The following is a 17764-nucleotide window of genomic DNA, read 5'->3' on the forward strand; positions in this document are numbered from 1 at the left end:
GTTGTAATGCTATTAATGTGAGTTTAATAGTTAAATAAATTTTCAGCTGTATTAAAAATTAGGTCAGTTGAAGCACGGGATACCACGCATCGTCTATGACATTTCGGGAGCCAAACAAGGTAACAAAAGAACGTAGGCTTCCGCGGCCGGTGTCATAGTGATTAAAATTCTTCTGGGTATTATGCCGCATCATTGCTAAGGACTAACAACAATAATAAACTAAAACCGACATTTCGGCCGAATTGCAACGGCCTTCTTCAGGGCACGACACAACATTGTTGTTAGTATTTAGCTATGACGCGGCATAATACCCAGAAGAATTTTAATCACTAAGGTTACAAAAATTTTTTGTAGTTTTTTTTCTATTGTTGTTGATGATAGGTGTGGATGGTTTTTGTTGTATTGTTTCTTTTAGTGATGTTTAATAGGTTAAAATATGTGTTCAGTTATATTTCCTTGTATTTTTTTGTATGCTGGAGGGTTGATTGGACTCACCTGTTTCATTTGAGGTGTATTATAGGTCAATTGAAGTGTACAATACCATTTTCTTTTATTGTTTAGGGGTTGATGGGAATCACGTGCTTCGTTTGACGTGATGTAAATTGAAGTATTTGACACCACATTTTCTTGTATGTTTGGGTGTTTCTCAGTATCGCTTGCTTCATTTGAGCTGTAGTAAAGTCAACTAAAGAGTCCGATACCATTTTTATTAATTTTTTTTAATACCCCCCCCCCCCCCCCCCCCTACATGATGATGACGTCATGGCTAAAACTAGACGGCTGGTATACCATGCTTCAGATATAAGTAATTTTCGCTGCATTATATCCAATGTTGGAGTACCCTCAAATTTTTTTTAGAAAAAAAGCAATGGTTGTTAGTTTTGATGTGGTTGTCAGTTTTGATGACCGTAGCTGCTACTGCTCGATCGAGTAGCTCCTAAGTAGTTCCTCATAAGGACTGAATGCACCCCGCTTGCCAACCACACTCAGCAGACCCGGACAGTCACCCGTACGAGAGCCAGCCAAGCCTGATGGCGCTTAACTTTGGTGATCTGACGGGAACAGGTGTTACCGTAATGAAAAGGCTGATGGCTCGAGTAGGGGTATGAGAGTTATCAGAATGAGAGCTGATGTCACAATGATTAGGAAACAGAGAATTTCTCAAACTGTGTTCCTGTCTCACTGATTTGATTGAAATTATCTCAGAAAACAGAAAATGTGTAAAGTACAGTCTTGTCACGAGTGCACCCACTTGTACACAATTTGTGTGTTGTCTGAGAAGCAGTCAGTATTTCCCTCTCCAGCTCATATTTGTCCACATGGGAAAGCCTCCAGGACACCAAACTCAGCATTTCAGCCATTTTTGTTACCTCAGCTTGCCCTGCCATGTTGGATAGCAAGAAACTGGTCACTAAATAAATGCCTGAAAGTCTTCAATTTGCCCACCATAATGATTTTCTTCATTGCAACACCAATTTAAAATTAATCTACTAGGAACCGAACACATCGAAAGTTTGTTTAAAAATAACAGTTAGGTCCACAGTATAGGTTTGGCAAAATTTCCATTTCAGATTATGTCCAGGGGAGTGCAAAACTGCTCTCCTTGCATTCATAAGGTAACAAAAGAAAGTGCTCCCACAAGACTGAAATGTAATAATTCTGGCCAAAGATGCGCGAGAATTAGCTGGTACGTTTTTTTCACCTAATGAAACGTGGCGGTAAAGGTAGTCTGTCACATCCTTTTGACCTTGACAACATCCATGACCTTATTGCTAAACAGACTCGCTTCTCCCTAGCTGCATTGGCCCAAATTTAATAGAATATGCTGTGATGTAGAAAGAAGTGCTCTACACCAGTGGGTCATGTTAGAATCTCATTCTTACGACTAACACACTGTAGTGAAGCCATGGCACACATTGTAAAGGCATTCAGTGGAAGAGCTGTATCATACATATGCAGGGTGATCAGACGTCCGGATAAATCTGGACATGTCCTCCTTTTTATCTCTTTGTTCGGAGTCCTGGCAGATTTATACATTATCCTCCTTTTTCGCAAAGCTGACCATAATAAAGTTATATATGCAACTATTTTCATTCTATTGCTCTTTTCTTAAAAAAAAAAAAAAAAAAAAAAAATGGGCCAAGTATTTTTGCGAAAGTAAGCCTGTTGATTGTCATTCAGAATCATTACAACTTGTGGAATACTTTTTCAGTATATCAAGACACAAGGCAAATGCAGAAAGAAAATTTCACTCAATTACAATGCAGTAGATTGATGACTGTAACAGGTCGAATCTCCAATCTATCAAAGGTTTGTTGATGATCCAGTATAAATTAAAATAACTTTCCAGTACTAAGCGAACCTACTCTGGTACAGAAAATTGGATCTTCAGAGAAGTACCAATAAAAGTTAAGGAATGTATGTCTGTCTATTAATTAATTCATTTATTAAATTTGAACATATATTTCTGTGTGTCCTCTTTGTTTTTCTTTGGCCTCTTTTTTTATACATCTGCATCTAGTACGTCCATACGTATGTCCATTAAGACACTCACTTGACTGAAAAACCCTATGACTGCGCAAGATCAATAGAGAGCTCTAAGTCTTCCATCTTTATTCTTTTTAATTTTCTAGATGTGAACCAGTAGCTCAGTGCTGAAGTGCCAGAATTCGGATCCAAATGCTCAGGTTCGATTCCCAGTCAGTTTTACGGTTTTGATTGCCACCTCTAACTACTTTCACCTCTGACAAAGTTTGTCGGTGTTTCAGAGGTCAAATTGCGCCATGCTGCAGAGTCTGTGTTAAACTGTAGATCTTGTTCAACAGTTCAGAGCTTGGCGAGAGGCAATACCGTGCCAGCTCTAAAAGGCCTGGAAATAATAAAGTACTGTGGTGTTCATACCAGCATATGGATTGAGGTCAGCTTTACTTACATTGTAAATACACTTGTGTGTACAACTTCATAGGTTATTTATCTCATGAGATACAGTTACAAACTAACTGGTTTATATACAAGAGACATATCAGAAATTTACATTGTAGTTCTCATAATTTTTTTGCTAACAAAGAATTACGTAACAATAAAAATATGTTTCTAGACAGCGCTTGATTTGTATAAAAAAGAGGATATGGTACTGTGACCTACTGGTGAACGTTTTTTTTTTTTTTTTAATTTAGGTGTGTTAGTACATTATTTTAACACTTTTTTTCCCAGAGTTACCGGTATGAGACACCTTCACATACTGTCATATATCGAGCACAGCTTCTAGGAATAAATAGCTATATTTACTTAGTGGGATAAGTAACAAGTTTGATACAACTCAAGTTATCAGTCAGTCTTTCATAAATTCTTCTGCTGACTAATAGCACCTCTATGCAAATGCGCTATATAACTTCCTTTACAGTGTACCTGATTTTATATGCCTGAACTTGTTTCCTTTTAATTAATTTAAAATAAGTTTCTGGACATACAGTTTGAGTTGATGGGTGGGAACTGTCAAGTTTATCTTGTTTCTTTTGTAAGCATAGGCATAACAGAGGGCATTTACAACCTCCCCGTAGAATCTAGAATACAGAGTTTTTATTCATATATCAACTGAATGGCCATCAGTTCACTGAAAAATAATAAGCTTTCTGTGTCACCTATAAAATATAATTCTTACCACCAAGTGACCAACTCATTAATGCCAAAACTGGAAATTTTACAGTTTTGCTCCCATCCTCCGCCTGGAAAATTTTTGGGGACACCCAAATGTTTCATATGTATGACACACACACACACACACACACACACACACACGTACGCACGCACCCACACGCGCGCGAACAGCTCTGGATGTCAAGTGTTTTTGCATATAAAATACTTTTACATTGTACTTAATTAACAAAGAGAAAGAACAATACTACTTTCCAAGGAAATCCACTCTGTGAGATTACAGTTTGTGGATCTTGTAGGATAGAAAATTATTTCTTGGTTACTAAGACAGTTTGATAATTTCTTTGTTTTGTATAACATCTGGATATATATCTGTGTGAAGTGTTGGTAATAAAATCCTAGAAGACTACTAAAACAAATTTTCTTTAATTCAAACATCATTTTCCCAAAACAACAGTTATGATAATTCTCATTCCTATGGTAAAAACTAGGTTTGAAGACGGTACTCTGCCATTCCTGTCAATCGTAGCAGTGCGTCACGGCCTGGAAGCGGTGGAGCGCCTTGTCCCGGGAGGCTGCGGGGGCGCCTCGGCGGCTCGCCATTCGCTCTCGTTGGCCCGTCGGGTGTTTTACCACCTCTTGCGCCTGCACCACGCAAATGGAGCACCGGTGGCTGTCTTGTACGGAGACACAGACTACAGCAGCGTCGAGACCCAGGGAGCGGTCGTCAACTTTAATCTGCTGCGGCCTACGGGGGAATTCGTCGGTTTTGTCGAGGTGAAGGAAGATTGGCTTAATTTTGTTTCTTTCATTATTTTTTTTGTACAGTTTTGCTGTGAGAGTGTTTTAGTAATTTGTTTTCAAGAAAGTGTAGAATTTAAAAAGGAAAAAGAAACTGAATAGGTCACTGTGTGACAGTCGCTATACAATTTTGTGGTCATTTCAAAACTAAAGTTTGATTAAAACCAACAATCGGGCCCCTGGGGAAGACAGCATAATTGCTGAATTAATAAAAACTGGTGGTGAGACTGCAATAAAGGAACTGCATGCATTAATATCAGATATATGTGAAACAGAAACTATGCCAGGTAATTGGAAAATTGGAATAATGGTCCCCATTTATAAGAAAGGGGATAGAACAGCATGTGAAAACTATAGAGGTGTAACACTCCTAAGTACAGCTTATAAGATCTTCACAAGTATATTAAACAAAAGGATACAGAAGTCTGCAGAAGGCACACGAGGGGAATGTTAGTGTGGCTTTCGACCAGGCGAAGGAACAACTGATCAAATATTTGTGATAAGACAAATGATGGAAAAGTTCTGTGAATATGATATATCTCTGCATTTCCTATTCATCGATTTCAAACAAGCCTTTGACAGCATAAATCGGCAAGAACTATACAGAGTAGTGAAAGAAGTTGGTATATGTGCTAAATTAATAAGACTGATCAGAATGACAATGACAGATCCAAGAGCAAAAGTAAAGGTCCTTAGCAGAACAAGTGAAAGCTTTGACTTTAATAAAGGTGTGAAGCAAGGGGATAGTCTCTCCACTGTCCTATTCAATATAGCCCTTCATAGTGTAGTAAATAAAATCAACAAAAGAGGCACCATATTTAGGAAAACTAGCCAGATATGTGCATACGCTGATGACATTCCTATAGTTTGAAGAAACACCAATACACTCCTAGAAACATACCAGACAATGGAAACAGACGCCTTAAAAATTGGCCTCATAGTAAATGAAAACAAAACAAAATATGTAGTAATGTCAAAATCTGAGGCCAGAAGAACCCCTAAAAACCTAAACATCAATGGGAAATGCTTCAGTGGAGTGTCCTCTTTTAACTACTTGGGAGCCCTAATAACAAATGACAACAGTATTGGAAAGGCTTTAAGGGAAAGAATACAAGCAGGAAACAGAGCTTACTTAGCAAATATGCAGCTTTTCAAAAATAGCCTTGTTACAAGAAAAACTAAACTGCTAATATATAATTCCCTAGTCCGCCCAGTTATCACATACAGCTCAGAGGTATGCACGTTGACAGAACACGATAAAAATGCACTAAGAAGCATTGAGCGGAAAATACTGCACAAAATCTATGGGCCAATAAGGGAGGAAGAAGGCTGGAGAACATGCTAGAATGCCAAATTACAAGAGTTAGTTCAAGGCAGGGACATAATAAAATTTGTGAAATCACAGCGAATATGATGGCTAGGACACATGGAGAGAATTCCAAAGAAAATGTTGAAAGGTATGATCCATTCAGTTAGGCAAAAAGGGAGATGTAGAAGAAAGTGGATCGACGAGGTAATAATGGATATCACCAGTATGGGAGTCCAGGGGTGGAAAAGAGCAGCAAATAACCGAGAAGTGTGGAGGAAGATTGTTGAAGAAGCCTAGGCTCACCAAGGGCTATAGCACTACTGAAGAGGAACTTCAGTATTTATTTTTGCTTCCAGTTTCAGGATCCCGGCCATTGATAATAATAGTTGCATATGTCCTCTGTCTGATATGAGGAACATGTTGGAGAAAGTAACAAAAATAAAATGCATGTTTTCATTAAAGTAATCTTCAAGAGCATAAAAAGTGTCTTTTATTGCTACTTCTTGTGCTTTATTTCTAAAAGTATTGGTTTTACTTCTCATTAATAAGAGGGACAGTTTTATCCAAGAATGAGCTTGGCATATTCCTCATTATGACTTCTACTCAATTCCATGAAAAGAATGGATCATCCTTCTTATTTGACCAGTACTCATGTTGTGTTATCATGAAATAGGGGAGAGAGTATGGCAGATAAGATACATGATTTAGAGTGGCAGCGATTAAAACACAGGCATTTTTGATTGTGGCAAGATATTATTATGAAATTTCTATCACCATCTTTCTTCTTCGAATGTGTAAACATTTTGTTGGCTCCCTACAACATTGGGAGAAATGGCTGTAGTAATAAAATAAGAGAAATGAGAGTTCAAATGGAAAGATTTAGGTGTTCATTTTTCCCTCTTGTCACTTGAGAGTGGAATAGCCTGAAAGTGATTTTGCCAAACACTGAAGTGTGAATTGCAGAGTAGTCATATACTTCCAGATGTTTGCTGGTATTGAGAAAACGTGCTTTTTTTATGTGCTCATTGTAGAGTCTTGATTAGTATTTAGTAGCAGAAAAGTCTGTATTTATGTAATTTTATTCATTGGTTTGTACTAAGTAATGGTTCCTTTAAGACACTCATTTGCACCATAGTTTTTGGCAGTTTCATACATTTGGGGCATCTTCATTTTTTATTAACACAAATACATTTTTTTTTCTTGTTAGGAACATGTGGTATGATGATAAAGCAGAAGTCATTTATGATTTTTTCTACATAACTTCAGTGTAGACTGAATCTGGCTCTTGCAGATTTAAAATAACAGAGCTTGGATTTCATAAATATAACATACTCTTGCAACAAATAAACATGTTGTGTAAGACAGCTGATAACTTCTCATTAGCACATCATTTATTGTGTTACAGGTACTCAACATGGCAAATCTGCACAACATTCAGCTAAGGACAGGATGCTTTTGCAATCCAGGGGCATGTCAGGTGCATCTCAAGCTCTCTTCAGATGATGTCAGAAAACATTTCCAGGTATGATGTCAGTACTACCAACTTTCACAAAACTTTGTTGTGTACTTTTTCTTGGACTTCTGTCGCTTGTAGCTTTATTACTTAGTTCTATAACATATGATGAGATAAAAGAAATTATTGAGATAGTGAATGGAGGTGAAAATTTAATTATGATGGGGAATTTGAATTTGATAGTAGAAAAAAGAGGAGAAAGAAATATAGAAGTTGAATATGGACTGGGGGAAAGGAATAAAAGAGGAAGCCACCTGCTAAAATTTTGCACAGTGCATATTTTAATAATTGGCAACACTCTGTTTAAGAACTATGAAAAAAAGTTGTATATATGGAAGAGCCCTGGAGGCACCGGAAGGTTTCAGATTCCAGAATGAGATTTTCACTCTGCAGCGGAGTGTGCGCTGATATGAAACTTCCTGGCAGATTAAAACTGTGTGCCCGACCGAGACTCGAACTCGGGACCTTTGCCTTTCGCGGGCAAGTGCTCTACCATCTGAGCTACCGAAGCACGACTCACGCCCGGTACTCACAGCTTTACTTCTGCCAGTATCCGTCTCCTACCTTCCAAACTTTACAGAAGCTCTCCTGCGAACCTTGCAGAACTAGCACTCCTGAAAGAAAGGATATTGCGGAGACATGGCTTAGCCACAGCCTGGGGGATGTTTCCAGAATGAGATTTTCACTCTGCAGCGGAGTGTGCGCTGATATGAAACTTCCTGGCAGATTAAAACTGTGTGCCCGACCGAGACTCGAACTCGGGACCTTTGCCTTTCGCGGGCAAGTGCTCTACCATCTGAGCTACCGAAGCACGACTCACGCCCGGTACTCACAGCTTTACTTCTGCCAGTATCCGTCTCCTACCTTCCAAACTTTACAGAAGCTCTCCTGCGAACCTTGCAGAACTAGCACTCCTGAAAGAAAGGATATTGCGGAGACATGGCTTAGCCACAGCCTGGGGGATGTTTCCAGAATGAGATTTTCACTCTGCAGCGGAGTGTGCGCTGATATGAAACTTCCTGGCAGATTAAAACTGTGTGCCCGACCGAGACTCGAACTCAGGACCTTTGCCTTTCGCGGGCAAGTGCTCTACCATCTGAGCTACCGAAGCACGACTCACGCCCGGTACTCACAGCTTTACTTCTGCCAGTATCCGTCTCCTACCTTCCAAACTTTACAGAAGCTCTCCTGCGAACCTTGCAGAACTAGCACTCCTGAAAGAAAGGATATTGCGGAGTCATGGCTTAGCCACAGCCTGGGGGATGTTTCCAGAATGAGATTTTCACTCTGCAGCGGAGTGTGCGCTGATATGAAACTTCCTGGCAGATTAAAACTGTGTGCCCGACCGAGACTCGAACTCGGGACCTTTGCCTTTCGCGGGCAAGTGCTCTACCATCTGAGCTACCGAAGCACGACTCACGCCCGGTACTCACAGCTTTACTTCTGCCAGTAAAGTTTGGAAGGTAGGAGACGGATACTGGCAGAAGTAAAGCTGTGAGTACCGGGCGTGAGTCGTGCTTCGGTAGCTCAGATGGTAGAGCACTTGCCCGCGAAAGGCAAAGGTCCCGAGTTCGAGTCTCGGTCGGGCACACAGTTTTAATCTGCCAGGAAGTTTCATATCAGCGCACACTCCGCTGCAGAGTGAAAATCTCATTCTGGAAACATCCCCCAGGCTGTGGCTAAGCCATGTCTCCGCAATATCCTTTCTTTCAGGAGTGCTAGTTCTGCAAGGTTCGCAGGAGAGCTTCTGTAAAGTTTGGAAGGTAGGAGACGGATACTGGCAGAAGTAAAGCTGTGAGTACCGGGCGTGAGTCGTGCTTCGGTAGCTCAGATGGTAGAGCACTTGCCCGCGAAAGGCAAAGGTTCCGAGTTCGAGTCTCGGTCGGGCACACAGTTTTAATCTGCCAGGAAGTTTCATATCAGCGCACACTCCGCTGCAGAGTGAAAATCTCATTCTGGAAACATCCCCCAGGCTGTGGCTAAGCCATGTCTCCGCAATATCCTTTCTTTCTGGAGTGCTAGTTCTGCAAGGTTCGCAGGAGAGCTTCTGTAAAGTTTGGAAGGTAGGAGACGGATACTGGCAGAAGTAAAGCTGTGAGTACCGGGCGTGAGTCGTGCTTCGGTAGCTCAGATGGTAGAGCACTTGCCCGCGAAAGGCAAAGGTCCCGAGTTCGAGTCTCGGTCGGGCACACAGTTTTAATCTGCCAGGAAGTTTCATATCAGCGCACACTCCGCTGCAGAGTGAAAATCTCATTCTGGAAACATCCCCCAGGCTGTGGCTAAGCCATGTCTCCACAATATCCTTTCTTTCAGGAGTGCTAGTTCTGCAAGGTTCGCAGGAGAGCTTCTGTAAAGTTTGGAAGGTAGGAGACGGATACTGGCAGAAGTAAAGCTGTGAGTACCGGGCGTGAGTCGTGCTTCGGTAGCTCAGATGGTAGAGCACTTGCCCGCGAAAGGCAAAGGTCCCGAGTTCGAGTCTCGGTCGGGCACACAGTTTTAATCTGCCAGGAAGTTTCAGGTTTCAGATTGATTATATGATGTTAAGACACAGATTCTGTCGCCATATTTTAAATTATGAGACAGTTCCACACACAGATGTGGCCTCTGTCCACAATTAATTGGTTATGAACAGTAAATTTCATCTGAAGAAATTGCAGAATGGTACGAAACGAAGGAGATGAGACCTGGATAAACTGAAAGAACCAGAGGGGCTTGAGAGTTTCATTGAGAGTATTGGGGAATGATTGACAAAAAAGGGGAAAGAAATGGAGAAGAAGAGGACTGGGTAGCTGAGAGAGATGTAACAGTGAAGCCAGCGAGAGGATCTAACAGGTAGAAAGATAAGACCTAGTAGAAATCCTTGGGTTACACAAGAGATATTGAATTTGATTGATGCACGGAGAAAATATCAAATGTAGCAAATGAAACACAAAAGGGACTAAAAATGTCAAAAACAATGAGATTGACAGAAAATGCAAAGAGGCTAACCAGGAATGGCTAGAGGACAAATGTAAAGATTTAGAAGCATATTTCACTAGCGATAATATATATATACCACCTACAGGAAAATTAAAGTGGCCTTTGGAGAAAAGAGAAGAATCTGTATAAATATAAAAAGCTCAGATGGGAAACCAGTCCTAAGCAAAGAAGGGAAAGCTGGAAGGTGAAAGAAGTATAGAGGAGTCTACACAAGAGAGATTAATGTGAAGTCAACCTCTAAGTCATCTTCCCTGTCTACAAGAAATAATAACTGTGAGAAGAATTTGACAGAGCTATGAAGGACATATGTTGAAACAAGGACCAGGGGATAGATGACATTCTACCAGAACTACTGGTAGCCTTGGGAGAGACAGCCATGACTAAACTATTCCGTCTGCTGTGCAAGATGGTATGAGTAGGCGAAATATCCTCAGACTTCAAGAATAATGTAATAATTCCAATTCCAAAGAAAGCAGTTGCTGACAGTTCTGAAAATTACTGAACTGTCAGTTTCATGAATCATGGTAGCAAAATACTAACAAGAATTCCTGGTAGGATTCAAGCTTGGGGAGATCAGTTTGTAGTCTGGAGGAATGTAGGAACACATGAGGCAATTCTAACCCAACGGCTTCTCTTACAAGATAGGCTAAGAAAGGGCAAATCTATATTTATAGCATTTACAAACTTAGAGAAAGTATTTGACAGTATTGAGTGGAATACTCACTTTGAAATTCTGAAGATAGCAAGTGTAAAATATAGGGAGTGAAGTCTATTTACAACTTGTATGAGATTTGGGAGGCGTGAAAGGGAAGCAGTGGTGGAGAAGGAAGTGAGACAGGGTTGTAGCTTATCCCCAGTGTTAGTCATATCGTACATTGAGCAAGCAGTAAATATAAGAAAAGAAATTTTTGGAGTAGGAACTAAAGTTCAGGGAGAAGGAATACAACATTGTAATTCTGTCAGAGACAGCAAGGGATTTGGAAGAGCAGTTGAATGAAATGGCCAGTGTCTTGAAATGAGTATGTAAGTTGAAAATCAACAAAAGAAAAACAAGGGTCATTGAATGTAGTCAGATTAAATTGGATGATGCTGAGGGAATTAAATTAGGAAATGAGACACTTAAGGTAGAAGATGAGTTCTTCCTGTTTGGGAAGCAAAGTAACTGACGATGGCCAAAGTAGAGAAGGTATGAAATGTGGACTTGAAGTAACAAGAAAATTGTTTCTGAAGAAGAGAAATTTGTTAACAAGAAATGTAGATTTAAGTTTCAGGAAATATTTTCTGAGGGTATTTGTCTGGAATATAGCCGTGTGTGAAAGTGAAACCTGAACAATAAACAGTTTAGACAAAAAAATAATAGAAACTTTTGAATTGTGGTGTTACAGAGCAGTGCTGAAGATTAGATGAGTAGATCACATAACTAATGAGGAGATAATGAATAAAACTGGGGAGACAAGAAATTTCTAAAAGGAGGGTTCAGTTGATAGGGCACATTCTGAAGCGTCAAGGGAGCACTAATTTAGTGTTAGAGACAAGTGTTGGAGGTGAAAATAGTAGAGGGAGACCAAGAGTTGAATACAACAAGGAGATTCAGAGGGATGTACGCTGCAGTAGTTATTTGGAGATGATGATGCTTGCACAGGATAGAATGGCTCACAGAGCCTCATCACACCAGACCACAACATCAACAACAATACTGTAATGTAACATTTAGATGTGTAAAAGGTGCCGAATATCTATAGAATAAATTCTTTCGGGAGGCTATCACCATTTTAAGGTTGTTCATTGCAGAAATAGCAGTAGCTACACATAGAAAGAAGAATCAAAGTAGGTCTTTGTAAGTGGCGGGGGTGGGGGGCAACAAATACTGATGTTTCAAATTTGAAAGTGTGTGAAAAAATCGCAGTGGAAGCATCCCTAGTCTCCAAGGCCGAAGAAAGTTTGGCATGTGCGAAGCAAAATCAAGGTGATGCTGACTGTCTTCTTTGATGTCCATGGAAATGTGCTGCACGAATACACACAGGAAGGACAAACAGTGACAAAGGAGTGCTATTAAGATGTTCTCTGGCGACTTCGTGATGCAGTTCGGCGCAAAAGACCTGACATGTGGGTGGCGAAAAACTGGCAACTGTATCATGACAATGCCCCCACACATTCGTCCCACTTGATCCAAAATTTCTTGGCCAAACATGGAATTACAGCCATTTGCCAACCTCCCTATTCTCCAGACATGGCTCCTTGTGACTTCTGGTTGTTTCCAAAATTGAAGACGCCACTGAAAGGATCCCGTTTTGAGAGTAGAGAAGAGATAATGAGGAACACGACGACGGAGCTGAACACCATTCCAAAAGAAGACTTCCAGAGGTGTTTCTGGCAGTGAAAGGATCAGTGGGCTAAGTGTGTGTAAGCACTTTGGAGGGGATTAGGGTCCTAACCCCATCAGGTATTTGAAATATTTTTTGTGGCCATAGGTCAGATACTTTTTGGACAGGCTTTGTAAGTAAGTATATAATTTGTCAAGTGTATTAGAAATGAGATTGGAGGGTCTGGAGTTCATAACATGTCGGGAAAGGTAGTGTTCAGTAGTAGCCAGTCCATGGGTGTGGGGATGTCAGTGTATAGGGAGATAATAACAACTCACTATACACAAGCATTCCCCAAGACCGTGCTTATGGCTTTGCTGCTCTTGAAAATTAACTTTTCCTGATGGTTTACAGTGGCTCGTGAATAGTGTCATCCAGCGGCAACATAGGAGCTCAGAAAGTGTTCCTTCATTGACAACCATTGTCAAAAGAGAAGTCATGTACTATGCCATAAATTATACATCTCTTTATCAGAGATCTTGGTACTTGTCCGTGATCTGTAGGGAATGAATGAATTCTCTTAGCATATTTGCAACTTATGTTCATCACTGTACTATGGCTGTCATGACTTTGGTCACTGCAGCCCATTATGCAGGTACAGGAATATTGCAGTTAGCGTGGAACAGTATAATTGTCCCAGTGGCCCACAATATCAGTCATCCAGTTTTCAGCTGACTTGCCCCTTTTTGCTAGTGGCAAAAAATAATCATATGGTTAAGATGATGAGATTGATACCTTACAATGAAGCAAGAAGCATTGTTACCACTCATTTTTGCTTTAAATATTGTTGAAATTGTCTAAAAATTTGCTGTTCAGTGCAAATGCAGACAAGAGTCTTAGTCACCAATACTTTCAACTTTGCCTGTATGTGTGAAGAGTTGGATGAAGATTATCCTGTGATTATGTTTATGCCAGTGCTGCTGAAGAAAAATGTTCAGAAGCTGAATAACATGAAATTCTCAGTAATAATAATAATAATAATAATAATAATAATAATAATAATATAAGTAATGTGCCTCCAGTTGTGACACATATGCATCTATTGTAGAGGAAAATACATGCAGAATAAGGCCAGACTCCAAATAGGGGAGTAACATGGGGCCCAATGTCGCAAGCAGCCACTTCGTGATCGACTTTGAGTACTGTAGGATTCACAAAGTCCTACAACCATCCAGCTGTGTGTGTTGGGTTCTGCACATCAGTACGAAGAACCAGAGTTAAGCCCTACTTCATTGTTATTATTATCTTTGTAGTACATAGTTTGAGTACTTTTGAAGAAAAATTACAGGATCCTTAGCTCAAATGTTTGGCTACTGAATGTAGAATTGGCAACAGTCTGAGGATTTCAAGCCACTTAGCAGTAGCATTTATAATTTGACTGTGCTCTGCCTAACAGGACACCGTGGAGTGACACAAAGCTTGCAAAATGATGAGAAAACAATTTTGCTGTAGTCAGTGAGATTTGAGGCCAAAGTTATTTCTGAAGATGTGCTAGACAGTGATGGGATACCAATATCACTGTCGTGCACCCTACGCCGTGACAAGCAGTTGTGATGGTGTGGAGTGACATTTCGTTTCATAGCAGGATCCCTTTGGTTGTCATCTGTGGCATCCTTACAGCACATACAGCACAGCAGTACATTGATGATATTCAATGCCCCTCTTTTTTTCCCCCTTCTGGGAAGCTATTGTGGACTTAAATTTCAGAAAGATAATGTCGACCCACACTTGGCGAGAGTTTCTACTGATTGTTTTCATGCTTGTCAAGCCCTACCGCCGGTTAGCAAGATCACTATATCTCTCCCCAATTGAAAACATTTAGAGCACTATGGGCAGAGTACTCTAACTAGCTGGTAACTTTGTTGATCCAACGTGCCAGTTGGATAGAATTTGGCACAATATCGCTCAGGAGGACATCCAGCAACTCTGTTGATCCATGTCAAGCCAAATAACTGCTTGCATTAGGGCCAGAGGTGAACAAACATGTTACTGACTTGCTCAATTTGTGAAGCTCTTTCTCTTGAATAAACCATTCATTGAAAAAACTTCCTGGCAGATTAAAACTGTGTGCCGGACCGAGACTCGAACTCGAGACCTTTGCCTTTTGCGGGCAAGTGCTCTACCAACTGAGCTACACAAGCACGACTAACGCTCCATCCTCACAACCTTACTTCTGCTCACAGGAGAGCTTCTGTAAAGTTCGGAAGGTAGGAGACGAGGTACTGGCAGAAGTAAAGCTGTGAGGACAGGGCGTCAGTCGTGCTTGGCTAGCTCAGTTGGTAGAGCATTTGCACGCGAAAGGCAAAGGTCCCGAGTTTGAGTCTTGGTCTGACACACAGTTTTAATCTGCCAGAAAGTTTCATATCAGCGCACACTCTGCTGCAGAGTGAAAATCTCATGCAAACCATGTCTGCTGATTTCTGTCCCATTCAGATAATTCCTTTGTGCTGTATTGTCTTTTTGTGTGTGCATGTGTGTAATAAAAATTATGTCACATTACTCATTTCTGGAAAATCTGTAATTTTATTGTTTGACCTTGATTTCAGGCAGGCCACGTATGTGGTGACGAAAGAGACCTTATAGACGGTCAGCCGACCGGATCCGTTCGCATATCCTTTGGCTACATGTCAACCGAGCACGACGTCGACAGGTTTCTGGAGATGGTGGAGTCAGCTTTTGTACGAGGCCCGGCGATTTTTGAGACTCCGAAATGGTGGCCAGAGTTTGTTACATTGTACAGGCAAAAATTCCAGGTGGATTCCAGTTGTGTGCCCAACAGTTTTGAAATCACAGTGCCGAATTCTACAGAACCTTTGTCACATAGCTTAATTAGTGCTCGGGAAGCAGGGAAGGTGGAAAAGTACAGTTTCACAAGTTATGTTACTAGACGTGAAAAAGACAACATAGTATCTAGGCGCTTCCGAGTAGAGGGAAATGGTGGTGTAGGTGAAGAATTTAACCTGGTTAATGGGAGCAGTTGGTGCACAGATGTACCTGAGCACGAACGTGAGAAATGCTCAGGTGAAATGAAGTGTGAAGTCGAAAAACTGAAGTCACTTGCTCTCCTTAGTGATGAGGAACCTCGAGTTCTTTCAGACTCTTTCAGTGACGTGCAAGATAATTCCGACAGGCTTGACAGTCCGAGAGGGATATGTGATGTGGAGGATCCTAAACAGGAAATTGTGTTGTGTCCAGTAACTTGTAAACATCTCTCTCCTTTGCCCACTACTGAAAACCTCACACGGTCTTGCAGTGATACAAACAATAACACTTCTGAAGAAGAAGGAAATGGAGATAGCTTGATTTTTCAGCAGAAACTAGTAGCTTCCTCTTTCCGACCTCCGAGGAACAAAGTGTTCAGAGTTGCCAGCAGTTTTGACGCTAATAATGAAGTTGAAGAGAACTGTTGTAATCTGACTGTGCAGCCAGAAAAACCACTACAGACTGTGAATGGGTAAGTAAAATTTTCTTTTTTTGGCTATGCAAATGAGCTTTATCCTGCGTGCCAAATATTAGAACATCAGACTCTCCAGTTGTAGTGTAAGATAAGATTTTGAGAAATGTTTTACTTGCCTTTCATCACAGAATAGAGAGAGAGAGAGAGAGAGAGGAGAGAGAGAGAGAGAGTGGTTTTAAAGATTGATTGAATGATTGATTATTTATTCATGTATTTTTTTCAGTTTCTTGACAATACAACTGTCTTCTGTGTACACATTACCATAGAAACAACAAAATTTAATAATTTTTGAGGAAAAGAGACCACTTGTAGAATAGCAGAAGCATTGAATCATCAACAGCCACACGAAAAGAGAAAGAAAACTTGGTAGCTTTTGGAGCAAATCCATTCTCAGGTTACAGTAAACACACACACACACACACACACACACACACACACACACACATACACACACACACACACACACACACACACACGGTGCTGGTTGGATGCGCACAAAGTTGGGGATGCAGTTAGCAGTGCACTGGTTGGGGTGGGGGGGAGGGGGGAGTATAAGGTGGGATGGGTAGAGGGAGAAATAAATCGTAGGCGGAATGAGTGGTTGGAGATGGGTAGCTAGCAGCTCAAAGGGAAACAGCAAGTTTTCTGGTTAGAAGATGCAGAAGGAAGGGTTGGCAGGTCTACAGCATAGGCATATGAAGCTTAGGTGCCAGAGCTTGGGAGGGGGGAGTACTCAATGAAAGTAATTTGGAGCAGTGAATTAGGGGCTGGTGGGTGACAGAACAGAGGAAGGGGGAACTGGAATGGCATCCGGTCCCCCTCTGCAGCTAACACTGCCAAATCTGTAATAACAGCTAACACTGCCAAATCTGTAATAACAAGGCTGACCCTGTGTTGGCGTGGGACAAGGGCCAAAGAAAAAAAATGTTTATGTTGTTAATATAAATATGCATGAGCAAATTCATAATTTAATCTTAGTTCAATTAAACAGTGGCAAAATAACCTTACATTATATGAGCTAAATCACTGTTTAATTGAAAAATAATAAAATAAACTTTCACTGTATCATCCCGATGTCATATAAAAGTGTTACCAAACAGTAATGACCCACTCAGAGCATTAAACAGCACAGTTGCATCGGGTCCAAACCAACCGCTTATTTGATTACTGATCGTCACATTAGACAATCGCTTCAGTGTGGTATTGTCCTACTAGTTCAGAGTATGAGTCATTCCTTGCAGGAATCATAAAGTCAGTCTTCAGCTCTCAGAGACTCTGATGGTCCCTGTGTGTGTGTGTGTGTGTGTGTGTGTGTGTGTGTGTGTTTTGTCTATTTTTGACAAAGGCCTTGTTGGCCAAAAGCTTATTTTGTGACAGTTTTTTTTTTTTTTTTTTTTTTTTTTTTTGTGCCCATCTGTGACTTAGCATCTCTGCTATATGGTGAGTAGCAGCTATCCTTTTCATAATACTGGATCATAAATTTCTTCTGTCATAGCTCGCTGTTTATTTTATATTACTGCTGCTCACTTGAACATATGACAACACAACTTATCACTGAGTCAGCTGAATAAATAATGAAGAAAAAGGTACAGGCTTGCAGTTATAAAACAACAATGAAACACTACACAACAACATTATTTGTGGTCAGCGCACTTTATACATACCCAAACCCAGTAGTGTTAAAGATT

At 40.6% G+C, this 17764-nt stretch overlaps 1 protein-coding gene and 1 non-coding gene across 6 annotated transcripts in view; one reads left to right on the top strand and one right to left on the bottom strand.

The window, feature by feature from the left end:
- LOC126293317 (molybdenum cofactor sulfurase 3) overlaps window positions 1–17764 on the top strand; it is a 151285-nt gene that overhangs the window by 60592 nt on the left and 72929 nt on the right. For all 5 annotated transcript variants that reach the window (XM_049986465.1, XM_049986462.1, XM_049986463.1 and 2 more), the window contains 3 exons: window positions 4146–4431; window positions 7170–7286; window positions 15166–16073. In XM_049986465.1, coding sequence (XP_049842422.1) covers window positions 4146–4431; window positions 7170–7286; window positions 15166–16073 — 1311 coding nt within the window. The remainder of the gene's footprint in view (window positions 1–4145; window positions 4432–7169; window positions 7287–15165; window positions 16074–17764) is intronic.
- Window positions 1521–1616, bottom strand: LOC126293839 (U6atac minor spliceosomal RNA). The gene has a single exon (XR_007552363.1). It is a non-coding gene; the product is annotated as a U6atac minor spliceosomal RNA (small nuclear RNA).

The sequence above is a fragment of the Schistocerca gregaria genome, chromosome 10 (genome assembly GCF_023897955.1).
Source record: "Schistocerca gregaria isolate iqSchGreg1 chromosome 10, iqSchGreg1.2, whole genome shotgun sequence".
NCBI lineage: Eukaryota > Metazoa > Arthropoda > Insecta > Orthoptera > Acrididae > Schistocerca > Schistocerca gregaria.